At 37.0% G+C, this 16,659-nt stretch overlaps 1 protein-coding gene across 1 annotated transcript; it reads left to right on the top strand.

Annotated features, from left to right (window-relative positions):
* Positions 1-12,538: 12,538 nt before the first annotated feature.
* LOC107755223 (GS homeobox 2-like) lies at positions 12,539-14,075 on the top strand. The gene is made up of 2 exons (XM_016571942.1): positions 12,539-13,012; positions 13,291-14,075. The coding sequence occupies exons 1-2, from the start codon at positions 12,637-12,639 to the stop codon at positions 13,629-13,631; spliced, it is 717 nt and encodes a 238-aa protein (XP_016427428.1). The 5' UTR covers positions 12,539-12,636; the 3' UTR covers positions 13,632-14,075.
* Positions 14,076-16,659: the final 2,584 nt, after the last annotated feature.

Raw genomic sequence — 16,659 nt, 5'->3', positions numbered from 1 at the left:
GAGCGCGGAAACGGTACTGTGCTTGGAGTGCATGCTCTTCAATTGCACGCACAAAGCGCGAATTAAACTACGTGCATGCAATGTCGTGGTCAGTTAAGTCATGAAGTTACCAAAAGGCGATTAAAGCTGCCTTAAAACTGTGCATGCATGTAATATATTATGTATGAGTCACATTTAAGAAAACATCTCTGAAATGGTTTTCAAAACTGTCCTGGAGCAGCCCAGCACTGTCTCCCTCATCTAACACACCCGATTCAACTTATTAGAAGACCTGAAGTGGGTCAGAAAAGGTAAAGAGAGTTGAGAGAAAATAAAGCTGCGTGTCAGATCCACGTCACGTTCAGCAGCGGCAGCTCTTAAAGAAGTAGCAGCCAAATAACCTAATAACACAGCTGCTGTGATGTCTGTTCATCAAAGAACAAAAAGAGGAAATCAATAACTTTTATAGCTTTAAGGATTCATCTATATTTAATTTAGAATTTAGTGTTTGATAATTTTGTTCAATTTCTGTATATTTCTGCTGAAGGGCACAGGTAGCTAAATGACATTTATTATAATGGGTTTATGTGAAGATTGTTTTAAGATCACTTAAATTATGTTATTTTTTTTAAGTCTAATAAATGTTAAAATTGATAGCTCTCAGTTATATTGTAATGCTGAATGGCTAGTCAATGGTTAAATATAAGGGGGAAAAAACAATTTCAGTCACAAAAAAAGATGCCATTAAACAAATATTAAAAATATACGATATGTCTTTATGTTGTTTGTACATTAATTTGAAGATTGAATGCGAAGTTATTGCAATATAAAAGTATATTTAAAAACTTTAATCGCGATTAATTTCAGAAAAAAATTGGCAATTAATTAGTTAATTTTTTTAATCGATTGACAGCACTATTATATGTGTGTGTGTGTGTGTCTGTGTGTGTGTTTATATACATAAGTATACACACATATAATGTAAACACAAACTTTTTTGGATGTGATTAATCACGATTAATCGATTTGATGAAAGCCCTATTATTATTATTATTAAATTTTTATTTTCTTTCTGATATTTTTTTAATTTCTGAAATATTCAAGACTGAAATATTCAAAGGTTATGTGGATTACATTGCTTGTACTTCCAAATGTATTTCTTTGTTTGTTTAATGGGAATAACATAACATTTTATCTTATTGCATTATTATTATTATCATTATTATTATTAATGGTATCATTACCATTACTCTTAATTTTGCTGTTTTTGTTTATCTCCTAAAATTTTAAGTTTGTGTGTTGTACATTTCTTGTACTTTCAATTTCTTTATTTCTTTCTTTCTTTCTTTCTTTCTTTTTTTCATAATAATAAAAATAATAATAATAATAAATGTTGTTATTATAGGACATATCTTATATAAATTACATTAAAAGAACATTGCACATGCACACACACACACACACACACACACACAGGTGAAATGTATTTACTAACTGTTGAAGTAATTTATTCTATACAACAAAAATATTAAATGATTTGAGTCACGCATAACCTAATACACACTCCACTCTCACATAGGATGAAACTGTACGACTCAGTAAAAAACAGAGCCAGAGGAATCAGGTAGTGACCTTAGAAAGAGAGCGCAAATGAAAGATATAGAGAGGAAGGGACAGAGATGGAGGAGACTCGTGCAGGTGCTGCGAAGGCCTCGCATGTGCATCCACATTAGTCTGCTTGACTTGAACTAGAGTCGCTGCAGCGAGCAGGTGAGGGGATACAAATTCTAGTGGGAAGGAGAGGGACTCCAACTCGCTTGCATACAAATTTCAGACCCCTACCCCCAAAACACTCACACACGCACACACACAGACAGACACAAATGGACTAAGGCAACACAATGACGCAGCCACACTTGAAAGTCTCTTCAGCTCTAGTTAAACAGGACAGAGTGCGAGAGAGAGGGGCACAGCACAGCCCTTTCAGATCTACCCACTCCTCTCTGTACATGCACAACATTAAGGTCCTCTGGGCTATTTATGACACAGGGAAGCACAAAACTGCCACAATTAATGAGGCACAGGGAAAACACCTTATCCTGAGGTGGCTGAAACACTGCTGGGAAGCTTTCCATACAGAATTAAAAGGCTTCCTTATCCTTAAGCTCGTATTTGAGACCTAAAAGAGTTGTGATAATTCAATTAGTCCTTTTTTCATCCAGATACATGAAGTGCACCCCAGACTGTAGTGCTTTCCCCACACAAATTAATTGGACCGCCACAACAATCACAACTTTTATAGGAGTATTCAGATTGTTTTAGTGCATTTTAGCATGGCTTAAATGGATACTTGTAGCATAGCATGTTGGCGTATTGTTGAGGTGTAGTGTGGGTGAATGTTGCATTGGAAAAGCACAGAGTGGGAGATGAAAGTGTTTTCGAAATATTAGTCTTTTGGCAATATGTGCATGCTAGCTAACAGTTTATACACTGATCAAAAGATTGATGGTGGTTTTAGCCTTATAGGGAAGTTTAAAAGTAAACAATTTAACACTGGAATGAAGAACATCCAATCAAGTTGTGGTCAGTTGTAAATCCTGTACATCGAATCTTTAAGGTTTTGATGCAATGGCGACAATTTTTTCTTCTTCCATATAGTGATATACATTAGAGTAAAATGGATTATCTAAAAAGAAAAAAAATTGTAGGGTTGGGCTTTATTAATCAGTTGTTGATCGGATGAAGGTAGATAAACATGAGTTTGTGAAGAAAGGAGTGGGGCTTAAACAGTCCAGCACACATCGCCAGAGGGAAGTCTGTCGTTTTACTGGAAGATAGTTATGATAGTTATGAAAGTTATGATATTTTGATAAAAAACTTAACTGTCAACAAAATTAAACATGTAATGGATGAATTGTTCACAATAAACTCAATAACATGCATTTAGAAAATAAATAGGTAAAAAGAAATACTATGGGTTAATTCAAGATCAGTTCAATCAACTTGTCAATTCAGTTTTTATAAATGTAAAAAAAAAAACTATTATTTGAGCTGTAAAGCTGTTCTCATCATTTTCATGGTCGATTTAGGGTTTGTCATTATACTGTCATGGCAATAAAGTTGTGAAATTATGTATAACATTACACCAAAAAAATGTCAGTAAGCTGTTATTCACACTAAAATTATGTTAACATACATATTGTTTACATCTTTTGACTATACTACGAAAACTGAGAAACAGTGAGTGCCTGACTGCATCCCAAAATTTTGCTTATTTTTTAAGAAAAAAAGGGAAAAGTTGTATTTATTTATTTATTCATTTATTTGCGAATGCTGTTGACTGAGCTCAACTGCAATATTTCTTTAATATTAAGTCTATTTTAGACAAAGGAAAATTCCAACCCAAACTTTGTTTTTCTTTCACAGTATCGGGTTAAGTCAGGTATTTCATCCAGTTACGCCTCTGTTGTTTAATAAGCTCCATTAGAGTTATAACTGTTGCTTTGCTATCTAACAATCTTCTACATTTGCATCTATTTCTATTTGTGAACCTTATGCAACCATGTGTTTTGGAAAATCGGGAACAAGAATGCTTCAAATTAATAAACCAATAGCTTTGAGGATAAAATCTGTAATCTAGGTAGCATTAAGATGTCTGTATGCAGCTGTAGAGTAATTATTACTGTATTTCACACACAATGCTAAAAACACAAGCACTTCAGTAACTTACCCTAGATTTGGCTTATTATCCTGCACAGCTCAGTTCATTCCAGAGCTTATCCTGGCTTCAAAGCGATGCCTATAGAACACACAGGTTACTAGTGTACAGTAGGCTGATGTTTATGTAAACACAGAGAACCTCAAATGACTCAATAAGCAGTTCGACCCACTGATGCACGATAGGCCAGGCTAGCCTTGGGAACTGGATTAAATGTACAAACAGAGCAGAACTCGGTTTGTCAAGCCCCGCACTGCTGCAAAAATACATGTTTTAATTATCTAAACTTTAGGATATATAAGAGAGGGTTTATTAGAAAAGATATCTGAGACATAACATTAAAGATTTTAGGTTAATTAGGTTGATTTTCATTTTAATTAACATGTTTAACATGTAAAACATTAAAACACAGGATATTGCAATTGGCTGATACTGATAAGTCAATAATTATATATTATATTTTGTTATGGCTTAAAACTGATAAATGGCCTACATTAAAAATCTGTACTATTTTATCTTAACAAATAAAATAAAAAACTGAAATCAATCATTTTTAAAGCTACAAGTGAATTTAGGTATTATAATGTACATTAGGAAAATGGATATTTATTTTGGGATTTGCTCAAGGTTACATTTATCAGTGTTATTATATATTAAAAACTCTTAAGTATTTGTTTTGCATGTACATTCCAAGAATGTCATTGGCTGTAATAGAGGTATGTTTTCCTAAGCATTTGTTAAGAGGATTGAGGGGGTTTTGGTGGTGCTAGCAATACATAGAGGGAACTGTATTATAACAGTACCAAAAATAAACACAAACAAGGAAGTAATGACAGTCAGTCGGAGATTGACAAAGCAAAATGATGCTCCTAACATTGACCAAATGGGCTCTGGATGGCCTGATCCCAATTTATAGCAATATCTTGACACTGATGATCTCTTCTCTCAAGCTAATCTCTAAAAATCATCCACATAACTAACACAGTAAGAGTGGGGAGAGTGGTGTGTGTGTGTGTGTGTGTGTGTGTGTACTGGTTTATATATCCTGGTGGGGACTTAAACCTGACTACACACAGACTCATGGGGACTCGTGTCACGGTGGGGACCTAAATTGTGGTCCCCACGGGTACAAAAGCTTATAAATCATACAGAATTAAGTTTTTTGAAAATCTAAAAATGCAGAAAGTAAGGATAGCTGACCAGACTGTGTGTGTGTGTGTGTGTGTGTGTGTGTGCGTGCGTGCGTGCGCGTGTGTGTGTGTGTGTAAAAGTGCATAACAATGACGTATGGTGATGAGCCATGATAAACATTACTGTAATTGACAGAAAAACACCACACTCACACTCCAGTCATGATAGAGTCAATCAATAAAGTGTTCATCTGCTCACAAGAGAGTGAACAGAGAAAACCCTCATCAGAATAACGAAACACATCAGTGTCTGCCGAATCTGTGCTCTGATAACTTTCTATTTAATTCCTGACAGTAGGAAGTATAATTCATTTCTGACAAAGGGAACAGGACTATTCTTCCTCCATTATGTGATTTTTTTTTCTTGGCTAACACTTTTCTGTTTTATGTTATTTTTGCAGTTTTTGTATTTATAAAATTAATTAAAATTAAATATAAACTAACAATACTATCAGATATTGAAATACAGATACTTCTGCAAAATAAATAAATAAATAATTTACTAATGGAGATAAACTGCCTTTTTTAAGATCTGTGGTAAACTGAATTGGTAATTGTATTTATTAGTTGTATGCATCTTTTATAACCTTTAAACAGTAAACACATCTTATGTTACAAACTGGATGTTTAGTAATATTCTGAAAATATGATAAAATATAAATTTTTCATATAATTCATAAAACTATATATTTTTTTCTTTTTTCAGATGCATTTTACTGACAAAAAGCTACTAAATTTGGCACATTAATTTAATTACTAAAACTAAATATATGTTTACTGATATTTTGATTCAGATAGACTATATTAAGTCACTAGAGATCATTAAAAAATGGATTTCAACAACTGCTATTTACAATTTATGCGTGTACAAAACTGCTTCTACAAGAGATGAAATGTTAAAGATCCCATATTATCAAAACTGAAATTTCCTGGCTTTTTTCATGATAACTGAGGTCTAGGTGCTATGTAATTACCATACTACAATAGTTTAAAAACACTGTAATAATAGTAACAGTTGCAAATTGTTTTATTTAGACTATAAGTCTATGCAAATTCACAAATGACCTCAAACACCATACAGGCGTTTGATCCTTTAGATTGGCAGGTTTGAGCGCAGGAAAATATAGTACAGAATACAGAAACCAAATACTACATCGCCAATCTGGAATCATTTCCATTCATGTCACCCATTCGCATTTGTACAAGTGTCTTCAAGTTCACGTGATCGCAAACGCTCGGCTGGTCAGGTTTATATTTACTGCATTCGGCGTTTGAAAAAAAAAATATTAATTACCATTCTAAAACATCCTGTTGTAAGCACGTTTGAGGAGGTGGTTGGTTGTCTCTTGTCGTCGCCGATTCGGGGTCTGAGTTCGGCTCAAACATGTAAGGCCGGACAACATTTCCTTCAGCAGTGACCATCATTACCGGTGTTTCTATTGACCTTACTTGTGAGTATCACCAATCCACAGCAGGCTACAGCATACATGACCCTAGTTACCTGTGGTTGGCCTGGCCGTGCGTCACTCAGAAAACAACAGGCCAATCAGAAGAGAGGCTCATGAATATTAATTAGACAGGCCAAAATCGACCTGTTCTTTGCTGTGCTTCTGAGAGAGGAGCTGTAAAAATATATTGAGATGGTTTTTGGTACTTATACCGCAAATATATATTCTTAATGACATCAAGACTTAAAATAAAACTCCAGAAATGTGTAAAATATGTGACCTTTAACTTAAAATCATTATATTAAATCCAGATGCTAAATAAAGTTTATTTTGATTTATAATTATTTAAAACAAAATGGGAATTAAATTGGAAAAATATGGAATACATTTGATTATTATAATATGGTCATATTTATCTCGGACCAGTAAACGTCTATTGTGTCTAATGTACAGCACCGGACCTCCCAAGTACATAGCTATATATTTTAAAAGAGTGGTTTGGATATTACTCTGCAGCTCTCTATGGCCCTTTGATTAAGACCTTACATATTTACTACATTTTATTTCAGCATGTCAAGCGAAACGCAATCGGCATAAGGGCTATTTGGTCCCGCGTCTCGCCTGTTGTGGTTTAGTCATGAATGTTTGCCTATTCGTTTGGAAAGAACTGTTGGCTATTAGGAAGAGTTGTGCACTCTAATAAGGTGATGAGAGAGAGGATTCTTTTAATGAGGTTAGAGGAGTTTCTGTGGGTAACATTGAGTTCAGCATCACCGAATCTGTCTGCATTTATCTTGTTTTCTGGCCTCTCCTAATTGCGCGCTGTTTACATGGCTTTCGGTCTCACCCATTCTTTGTGTGTTTATTGAGAAATAAACTCTCTAAATATATCTTGTCGTTTATCCGTAAAGAAAAACGTTGGGAATAAGCAACAGTTCCAATTTGCTGTAGAAATTCCTATGTGTGTGGCTCTGGCTCCTTTTCATAAAAATCATATCCGTCATTAAGACATAAATTAGATTTTGACACACACAGGCAATTGAATTTAAGCCCCCCACTCAGCCCCCAAAATGATGAAATGAAGAGCAGGCCCTGCAGCTGCTATTCAGATGAAGGAGATAATTGGCAATGAAAAGTCACTGTGCCGCATTATGTTGTCTGCGGGATCATTGTTCATTTCCCCCTTGCTATTGAAGACTATATTGAAAACCCAAGTGTTTCTTTTCAGTTTTCAGTATTCACCGTGTGTTGCTTAGTTACTGGGAATGGGGGGAATCACCCACTGTATCAGTCGGGATGGGCCGCAGGCTGGCCCCTTGCGCCACAATGCAACTTTTGTGAGGAGGTGTTGACACAAATTAATGACACTTATGCAATACGGCAGTTATGGACCGCTTATAGTGCAATATTGCACGGAACTGAAGGCGAGAGCTTTTGCCACCATATACGCTGACAACTGTGTTCATTTTCAACACATTAGAGATAGGCTACTCGTATTTGATGTAAATATAATATAAATGCTAATAATAACGGCTTTTTTATTATTTATAGTCTCTCCCAGTAGTTGCACATTAACTCACATAAACGAATTATATTCCTATGGAACTGCACCCACATCTGACCCTTGAATTGAAATCCATTAAAAATGCATGAATTTTTCATTAGATTACAACAGGAATACAAATAGAATACAAATAGAATAAACCTTCAAGACTCGTCTTGGCATATAGAAAAAATATTTTATTCAATAATGCTAACGAAATGTTACAGAATTTTGGAAAAGTTCAGCAGACGCTGTCAATTACTCTTGGTTTATTTGATTTTTGCCCTTCATAATAGCTCATATAGGCTATTTTATAACAACTTTATTCATACAGTGAGTATTCATACACTTGTGAGTATGTCAAAAAATAAACTCCATTGTGACTAGAGCAGTCAGTTTGGACTCTTTTTGCACAACCACCATCACAACAAATCCATTCACCTCCACTTATGCAAAAGAGTTTGTGGAAGTATTACAGGTGTTTATGAAAGTTATGTAGTTTTAGTGCTTTGGCAGAAAATTACATCCAGTGGGCTTTTTTCCCCAGGTGGCCTTTGTGGTGGCACATAGCTAGTAAGGGGCAAAATGTGAAATAGGCCTTATAAAAAATAATACCGAATGGTAAAAAAACACGTCTCGTTATACTGAATATATAAAAAAAAAAAAAAAAAAAAACATTATTTTTCTTTAGATGTTCTTGACTATATCACTTGCCTTGGTTCCAATAGCTACCAAACACGATGTTGTAACCTATTTATAGCGTAACGAAGACCTGAGGAGAATAGAAGGGGTTAAGGATTTATTTTACTCACTATTTGTCTAAACTGTAATGAACTGCAATGTAAACTTCGTATAGGCACTAACTGGCCAACACTATAAAGTACGACTGAAAGGTGTTTAAATACTGATTAGAGTATTTGCAACATTATATCTTCAATATCTGCGTTATTCAACCACAATCACTTCTCTTTGAAATAGGCCCTATGCGTTTGTTAGACTTTCCGTCTTAACCCAAGCAGACAAAGATGTATTCCTATCACCCGGAGCAGAATGAAATGAATCAAAGGATTTTTTCCTTAAATGGGCTAATTTTCCCCTTGAATTATGAAAGTAATGGCTAGGTAACACTCTGTGCACAGTACACGACGGATTAAGTCTTAAATCCTTCCACGTGGCCCGGCTAGTCGTGGCAATTAGAGCTCATTACAGACTCATAAAGGCTCTCATTTGTGGGATTACTTAATAGACAATGAAATTTTATCGTGAAGAATTATGGAGGGAAAAAATAATATTGAAGACTGGACGGTATGAAGGGCGCGCGCCGCGAATCATTCCGCATGGGTTGTCATTCATCTCTGTCTCTCTCACCCTCTTCTCTCATGTCTCATACGCCATGTTTCCTCCATTACAACAATTACAGCCAGAATGACAGATGTGTTTGTTTTTTCGCCTCCCCAATTCAGCCCACGTCATATTCTACCTCGTTTAAGAATGAGACTTGCCGCTGATTTCAGCAATTAAATGCCTATGAAAGCAAAGCACCCGGCAGCGTCTTCTCTTGATGATACTAGCACTACATGCTGATATGAAATCGTCATTACGGCGCTTGAACTTTGGCCTCAATCATCATTAGTAGACTTTCAATTCTATCTTAACATCCATAATAAAGCCGCTCCAAATGAGAGCTGATTTTACTATGTTTTGCATGTTATTGAAAAGCTCAGGTGTCAGCCCTGTAATTGAGTGTGAGCTGAGATAATTGCAGCCTACATACACAGGCTCGTATAGATTGACAGCATTACTTTCACTCCAACTTTCAGACAAGATTTGACTGGGTTAAGTCTCTCCCGACAGAGTAGGAGGTAAAATAATGCCAGACCTACCGTTTTGGGGAGACTTAACCTCGTCAGAGCTCGCTCGCGCAACTGGCCTCCTCGCGCAGTGTCTGGAAGTAAGAGGCGTTCGCGCGCAGATGAAAGTGGAAGCACAACCCGCTGCTGACCCGCCGAGAGATCAAACCCGCTAATTATTGTCACAAGATGAGGGATTAACGCATTTCTGAAATAGCTGGCTGTTTATCCACTCCAAAACCTCCACAATAAACACTTTCTAATTGAATCCTAATCGCTATCAAATTGCACTCCACTGAGAATCATAAATCTTTAATTGCCGGCTAGCGATCTTTCCAAACTGATGCGATTCAAGATTATAGCTGCATTTGGTTTGCATAGACAGTTTTTTTTTTTTTAAGAAATACTTGGCAAGAAGCTTGTTTATTAGAGTCATATAAGCCTAGATGACGTTAATAAATAATAGTAATCAGTGGTGGAAATGGCCAAAATGCACTGGGGGGACTCTATCTTGGAAAGATGTCATCTTTTGTGCCAAAAAAATTAGGTTTATAAACTTTTATCAAAAGTTTTAATTAAACAATAAATTCAATTTTAATAATAAGATACAATCGGGAAGAATAAGTTACCAGTCAAATGAAATCAGCATAAACAATTCATCTTTGCATGGCACAGAAGAGTACAAATGTGGCATTAAGGCATATTTACAGAATTTTTGACAAGATTCAGAGGTGGAATTAATGCATCTCATAATAACAAAGTTATTAGATTAATTTTTAAATATAAAGTTTTGAATATAGAAATTTAAATGATTTAAATTACTCAATTTATACTTTAAAGGGGTCATATGATGCGATTTCAATTTTTCGGGGCATAGAGGAGAAACAATAATGTACAGTATGTGGAAAATAATGTGTTTTTTTTAACCTTAAACCACATAAACACATTTCATTACACCAAATACACAAAATAATGTTCTTTTTAGTAGCATCATATGACCCCTTTAAAAATGAAACTGAAACCGCCACTAGGTGGCAGCAAGTCACTGTCTTTGTCACTGAATCATTCATTCAATCGATTCCTTCAAACCCATATGAAAAAAATCTGTAGTAATTTATAGTAAATACCATAGTGTTTTTGAATCATACTAGAGTAAAGTGTATTATACTGTATATATTATAGTATTTAAAACAATTTGTTAATGAATGCTACAGCATACTGTAGTATTAACTATAGTGAACTGATAAACTGTAATAAATACTGTAGTATACTTTAGTTTTTATTGCAGTAAACTGTAGTGTATTGTAGTATAATATACGCTAGTTGTAGAAAACAGTATTGCGTAAAGTAATTTGTTTATATTACTATAGTTGTTATATTACCACAGCAACTATAGAATTACCACAACAAATTAATTCAAGTTCTTTACTATAGTATGGTTCAAAAACACTATAGTATTTACTATAAATTACTATAGTATTTTTTTCACGGCTGATTCATTTAGGATCGAAGCAAGTGACTCTCTTTATGAATGGGTCATTGAATCATTGACTCACTAGATTTGTTCAAAAGCAAAGATTCATTCAAAAACGAAACAGCGCTGTGCCAAAGACTATAGATGCGCAGCGGCTCAGCTGTGACTTTGTTTTTGAACTATTATTTTTGTTGACGAAATAGAGCAAAATAGACAACAATGTTCCTAAAATGTAAGTCACTTAATGTTAACTTTTGTATAAAATAAAAAATGTATAAAACTGTTGTATAAATTCAGTTTCACATTTGCAAACTCTCTTTATAATCATTAAAAAGTTGTTGCCCTCCTTAGTTCATCGCTATCTCACAAACTTCCATTTTAATTCATAAAGATCTCTACACTGCACACTGAATCTATTATTGACATCGTCTCTAGCCTATACTTTGTTACAATGAATGACAAACTGCAGTCTGCTTTCACGATCTGTTCTGTGAGGAGCAGGACGTGCAGCCATAGAGAAGCGAACCATAAACACTGCGCTACGTTTATATGCAGAACTGGGATCGCTTTCGTAGTCTTTTGAATGGATAAAATATAGAAATCACTTTAATTTCCAAATAAACCTAACCATTTGGAAGGGAAACGCCGTCCCCCCTCGAAATTCACTCCCCGGACTCCGCCCCATTTCCAGCCCTGATAGTAATAAATAAATACAGTTGAATAGACGGGGGAAAATCTTCATGTAGCATATTGTTAGTTGTAAACATACAAATATGTGGATGCCTCGTCTATTAAATTTAAGGTTAGGTCAAGGAAGCCCTAATACAGTATGTAAACATAAGAGAACCATGGATGAGGGGCGATTGTTAACTTCTTTTAGACATGGCTTTTGGCCAATAATCTCTTTAGTTATTTCTATACTGAGGTGTAATTTGCCATCTGAAATGGAGAACGTTACTTTCATGTTGACACAGACAAGCTCAGTTTATGTGAGGAATATATAGGCCTGCCTTTCTTCAATATCATTTGGAAATCTAAATAATAATGCAGTATATTAGACCAGGATTATAAAGGGATAATTGTTGATATCTCAGTAGGCGCACTTGTCAGAGCTGTTGTGCCACTTTGCCTGTCAAGGATCGCATACACGCGAGCTAACAAGACTGTATGGGAAAATATTTGATTGGAGGCTCTCATGGGCATCACGTGTCTCGGGACACCAGAGGTACTAAAGCCCCTAGGCCGTGAGCGCACGTGGGTGACGTTAGGGCCGGCCCTCTCCGGGATCCCTTTTGTTGAACTATCAAACATAAGCCAGCTCCCGAGGGCTCTAGAACAGTGTTAAGACCACTGTGTACTGCGCAAGTCATTGGAGCAACGCCATCAGTGTGGTATCATTGACACCATCAGCATCACACGCAGACAGAAGCGATCATGTCGAGGTCTTTCTACGTAGACTCTTTGATTATCAAGGATCCCGCTCGCCCGGCTCTCAGCGAGCACACGGGACAGGAATTTCTCATCCCCATTGGCATGCACTCTCCCGGAGTGATGAGCGTCACTGCGCCCGTTTGCCCGTCCCGGAAGACCGGCACCTTCTGTGTCTGTCCGATGTGCGTAACCTCGCATATCCACTCTCCCCGCGGCGGAATCCCACTGCTGAAGGGACAGGGCTTCTCCGCCGGTGACGCGGCTTTCTGTCAGAGGGTAGCACACCAACAGAGCCCCGCGTTAGCGCACCCGGGACACGGACACCTGCCCACAAGCTACAGCGTCACTGACCCTCGGAGGTATCACTGTCTGTCTCTAGGTGAGTGAGTGCGCGCGCAAGCTGTACACCTGTTACTCCTTATGACGAGACGCTTGACTATTTGGCAATTTATATAATTCAAAAGTCAGTCTTCACGCATTTTACCTTGTTTTATTTGACTTTTTATCGACTTTATATTTTAATAATCATGTTGATGTTTTGGCACATTTACTTCTCAAATACACCGAATGATATATTAATGGCATTCGTTGAATTATTTCGCAAATTTGGTTGGCACTGACGTGATTTTAAGAGCTTCTTTATTTTTTCTCCTCCAGGTGCGTCTGACAACAGCCACATACAGAACGGCAAACGGATGCGCACTGCCTTCACCAGCACTCAGCTGCTTGAGTTGGAGCGCGAATTCTCATCTAACATGTACCTCTCCCGCATACGCAGGATCGAAATAGCCACATATTTAAACCTGTCAGAGAAACAGGTGAAAATATGGTTCCAAAACCGCCGCGTTAAACACAAGAAAGAAGGCAAAGGTACGCAACGGAGCGCTCACGCAGGATGCAAATGCTCGGGCAGCCACTCACACTATCCGCGCTCGGAAGACGAAGAATCTCTGTCACCTGTGTCAGCAACAGAGGAGAAGGAGACTTCACCTATCTAGGGGCGTCGCGAACATCATAGACTTAAGTTTGGTACCCTGCATGGCACGTTTAAACGTACGGATCCGTTGAAACGACTGAATTTATGGGACACTGTCTTCCATATTTCCATAACCCGAAGGGTATGGAAGTTTAGCTACTACCAATTCCTCCCTCTTTCCTCTTAAAGTATTGTTTTACCCTGACACTCAAGTCAGTTATTTGTCTTATCCGTATGACAAACTGTGAAATAATAGACGCAAGTAAAATACGTTTTTACAGTTTAAGTGAAAACGTTTTTGAAACGACCACGGATAATCCATGCTGTCTTCCCTGTTCTTTGAAGAATAAATGTTGGATATATAGAGAAGATAAAACACTCCCTGTGTGATATTGTAAATACGCAGACTGTTATTCCAACCTGTCCTAGACTACTGAGAAACTGTGATTTTTTTTCACCTGAATTTTATGTGCATATTAAAGAAAATGTGTATATTTGTATTTATTTAAATAAAATTACTTCTGTAACTACACTTTGAGTTCTGAAATTCATATGAGCTCTGTATTCATTTTACTATACTGGAACAAGGCACCTGTTTAAATATTTCACAAATGAAAACAAAACATACATAAACATTCATGTGGCCACATAATGAAATGATAGATAGATAGATAGATAGATAGATAGATAGATAGATAGTGTTTAAAACATTGATGTTTAATTGACAAGTTTTACCTATGATAAGGATGGAGAAAGTTGGGTTGGGATAAAAACTGTGCCAGGTTTGAGACAATGGTATTTTCTAGCCTTCTCAAATGTAAAATACACTCCAGTTCAACCCCATCTTTTTTTTTTTCTTTTTTTTTTTTAATAGGACTTTGGGAGACCTATTAAACTATTTGGGAGACCTATTTTTTTTCAGAGTTTGTTGTATCATAGTGTAAACACGTGACAAATAGTTTTAAATGTGTATTAGCAAGACGCCATCCGCATTTGTTTTATTAAGAAAACACTTCACAGCCTTCTGACCCCTTGAATACTTTTCAAAGAGAACAGGAGAAACTCCTTCCTTAAAAGCCTCCTGAAGTGTAACACTATATGTGAAACTTATTTGTTAGCCTGCATGCAGTTTATTTTTGTTTTTGAAATTGTATTAGTTAATTGTCACCTTAAGGGTGCTTATATTCAGAGCTTTAATTTAACTGCGCAGTCTCACTTGGTGTTTAAGGATCAGTTAAACATATGAGATGCATTTTCACTTATTTTCCAGTGTTCTTCTCGTATATTCCCTACTAGTGCACAGGCCACAAAAGGCTTATAAGAGAGAATTTGTATCTCACGAGCCAGGTGATAGTCAATTATGCGTCGATCCTATTCTGTGTGCTTTTCAAGAGACGGTTGTCCCCCTGTTAAATTAATCCGAAAGGAGTTTAATTGCAGTTTTTGTCCCACGTTGGTTGCTTATGTAGCAATTCCTTCAATACGAGCGAGGAAAAAAAGCTACGCAGAGCTGGCCAAAGGCTTTGACAGGTTAGATTGTCCTGCCAGGAACTCGCATTTAGCCGGCGGACCCCCGACGGCGGCGAGCTCAAGGCCTTTCACGAGACGTCTACAGGGTTCCTCCGCGCGCGAGAAAACGATTTAGTCACTGTTTCATTAGACACTATTTGAACCTTTCAACTTGGGCCAAATTGAGGGGGCATGCTGAAAATTGAGGGATTACGTAGGAGGGCTGAAAGGAAATTAGCGAACGCTTAATTTAACTCGTGTTCCGTCAGAGTTTGGGATACATTCCTAATTGAGAGGGGAAGCAGGTGAAATTTTGGTCCCACGCAGGTCCTTTCAGAAGGGGAATAAATGGCCTCCTTTCACGTCTCGCTTCACGATCATATATTATCGAGGGAAGGCACCTAATGAATATATATTGAATTTCTTATTAATCGAATTAGACTTCACCCCTCGCAGGTGTGAGAGAGAAAGACCCCCCGACAAAAGAGTTTTCAGCCGTTTCAGAACTGACTCCCGTTTTTCAGACGTGACACGGTTGACCCCAGATACTTGTCACTTTACTAATATCAGATTTAAGTCTCGAGTTTGGAACTTGAAAACTTTAAAATGGCACGTTAATTTTAACAGAGTTACTAAAAAATAAACAAACCTAAAAACAAATCTATCTTCTTGGTTGTACATGAATTTTTTTTTGCTATTTATTTAGGTAGGCAGTTAGCCTGTTCTGTACTCTTTAGAAAATTGTATTAAGCTTCACATTCAGGATGTGAGGCAAGGTAGGCTAATGCAAGCTTTCTTTTTGGTGTTATGGCATGTAATATCAATTGGACGGGTGGTGCAGTTGAACACCAGATATATTAGAGAATCCGATGCTTAAAACCAAATATTAAATGGAAACAAAGTACGGCTCAGCTTTTAAAAGATTATAAGCACTGTCGCAAAATGGGCAATTATGCATGACAAAGAGCAATTAATAGAAGCCCCTTTTAAGCGCTTGCAGCTGCTTTCGCCTTGAGAGAAGTGGGGCACTCGGGCAATGAATGCCTCCAAAACCTGTTTTGTCTTCAGTCGCGGAAACCGCTTTTTTAATAGTTTAAACTGCGAAGTGAAATGCTGAAAAACGTCGTTAACGTGAACTCTTGAGCTCGAGGACAGCGTTTGGGCTTTCCGTCCAAAACCGTTTGTTTCAAAGATGATGGAACTGGGAATTCTAGACACGTGTCCCATCAGTGCTGTCCATGGTGACTTAATTTAGTGGGAACTCGGTCATCACACAATATGTCCCGAGCGCTTTTGTCGGGCTCTCTAGAATGGGCCCTTTCTGAGACGTGTCAGCTCCTCTTTAAGGCGTCCCATTGTTGCGCTCCCGAGCGTGCCCACTGTATTATCAAGTGTGCTTGGTGGCTTTGCTGGATTAGAATGTATAGCCGTTGTAAAAAAGAGGTCAGCTTTGAATGAGATAATATATGATTATATTATATCCGTCACACAATGTTAGAGGACAGAATATTATTCATTACTTTGGCCAGCTCAAGGACTTA

Source organism: Sinocyclocheilus rhinocerous, unplaced genomic scaffold, assembly GCF_001515625.1.
Source record: "Sinocyclocheilus rhinocerous isolate Xijiao unplaced genomic scaffold, SAMN03320098_v1.1 scaffold562, whole genome shotgun sequence".
Lineage (NCBI taxonomy): Eukaryota > Metazoa > Chordata > Actinopteri > Cypriniformes > Cyprinidae > Sinocyclocheilus > Sinocyclocheilus rhinocerous.
This window is presented reverse-complemented; position numbering and strand designations above follow the sequence as displayed.

What these genes read in the sequence shown, in the direction of transcription:
- LOC107755223 (XM_016571942.1), top strand. Translation starts at nt 12,637, where the DNA reads ATGTCGAGGTCTTTCTACGTAGACTCTTTGATTATCAAGGATCCCGCT. An exon ending in GTATCACTGTCTGTCTCTAG is followed by an intron (nt 13,013 to 13,290) that starts GTGAGTGAGTGC and finishes TTTCTCCTCCAG; the next exon opens with GTGCGTCTGACAACAGCCAC.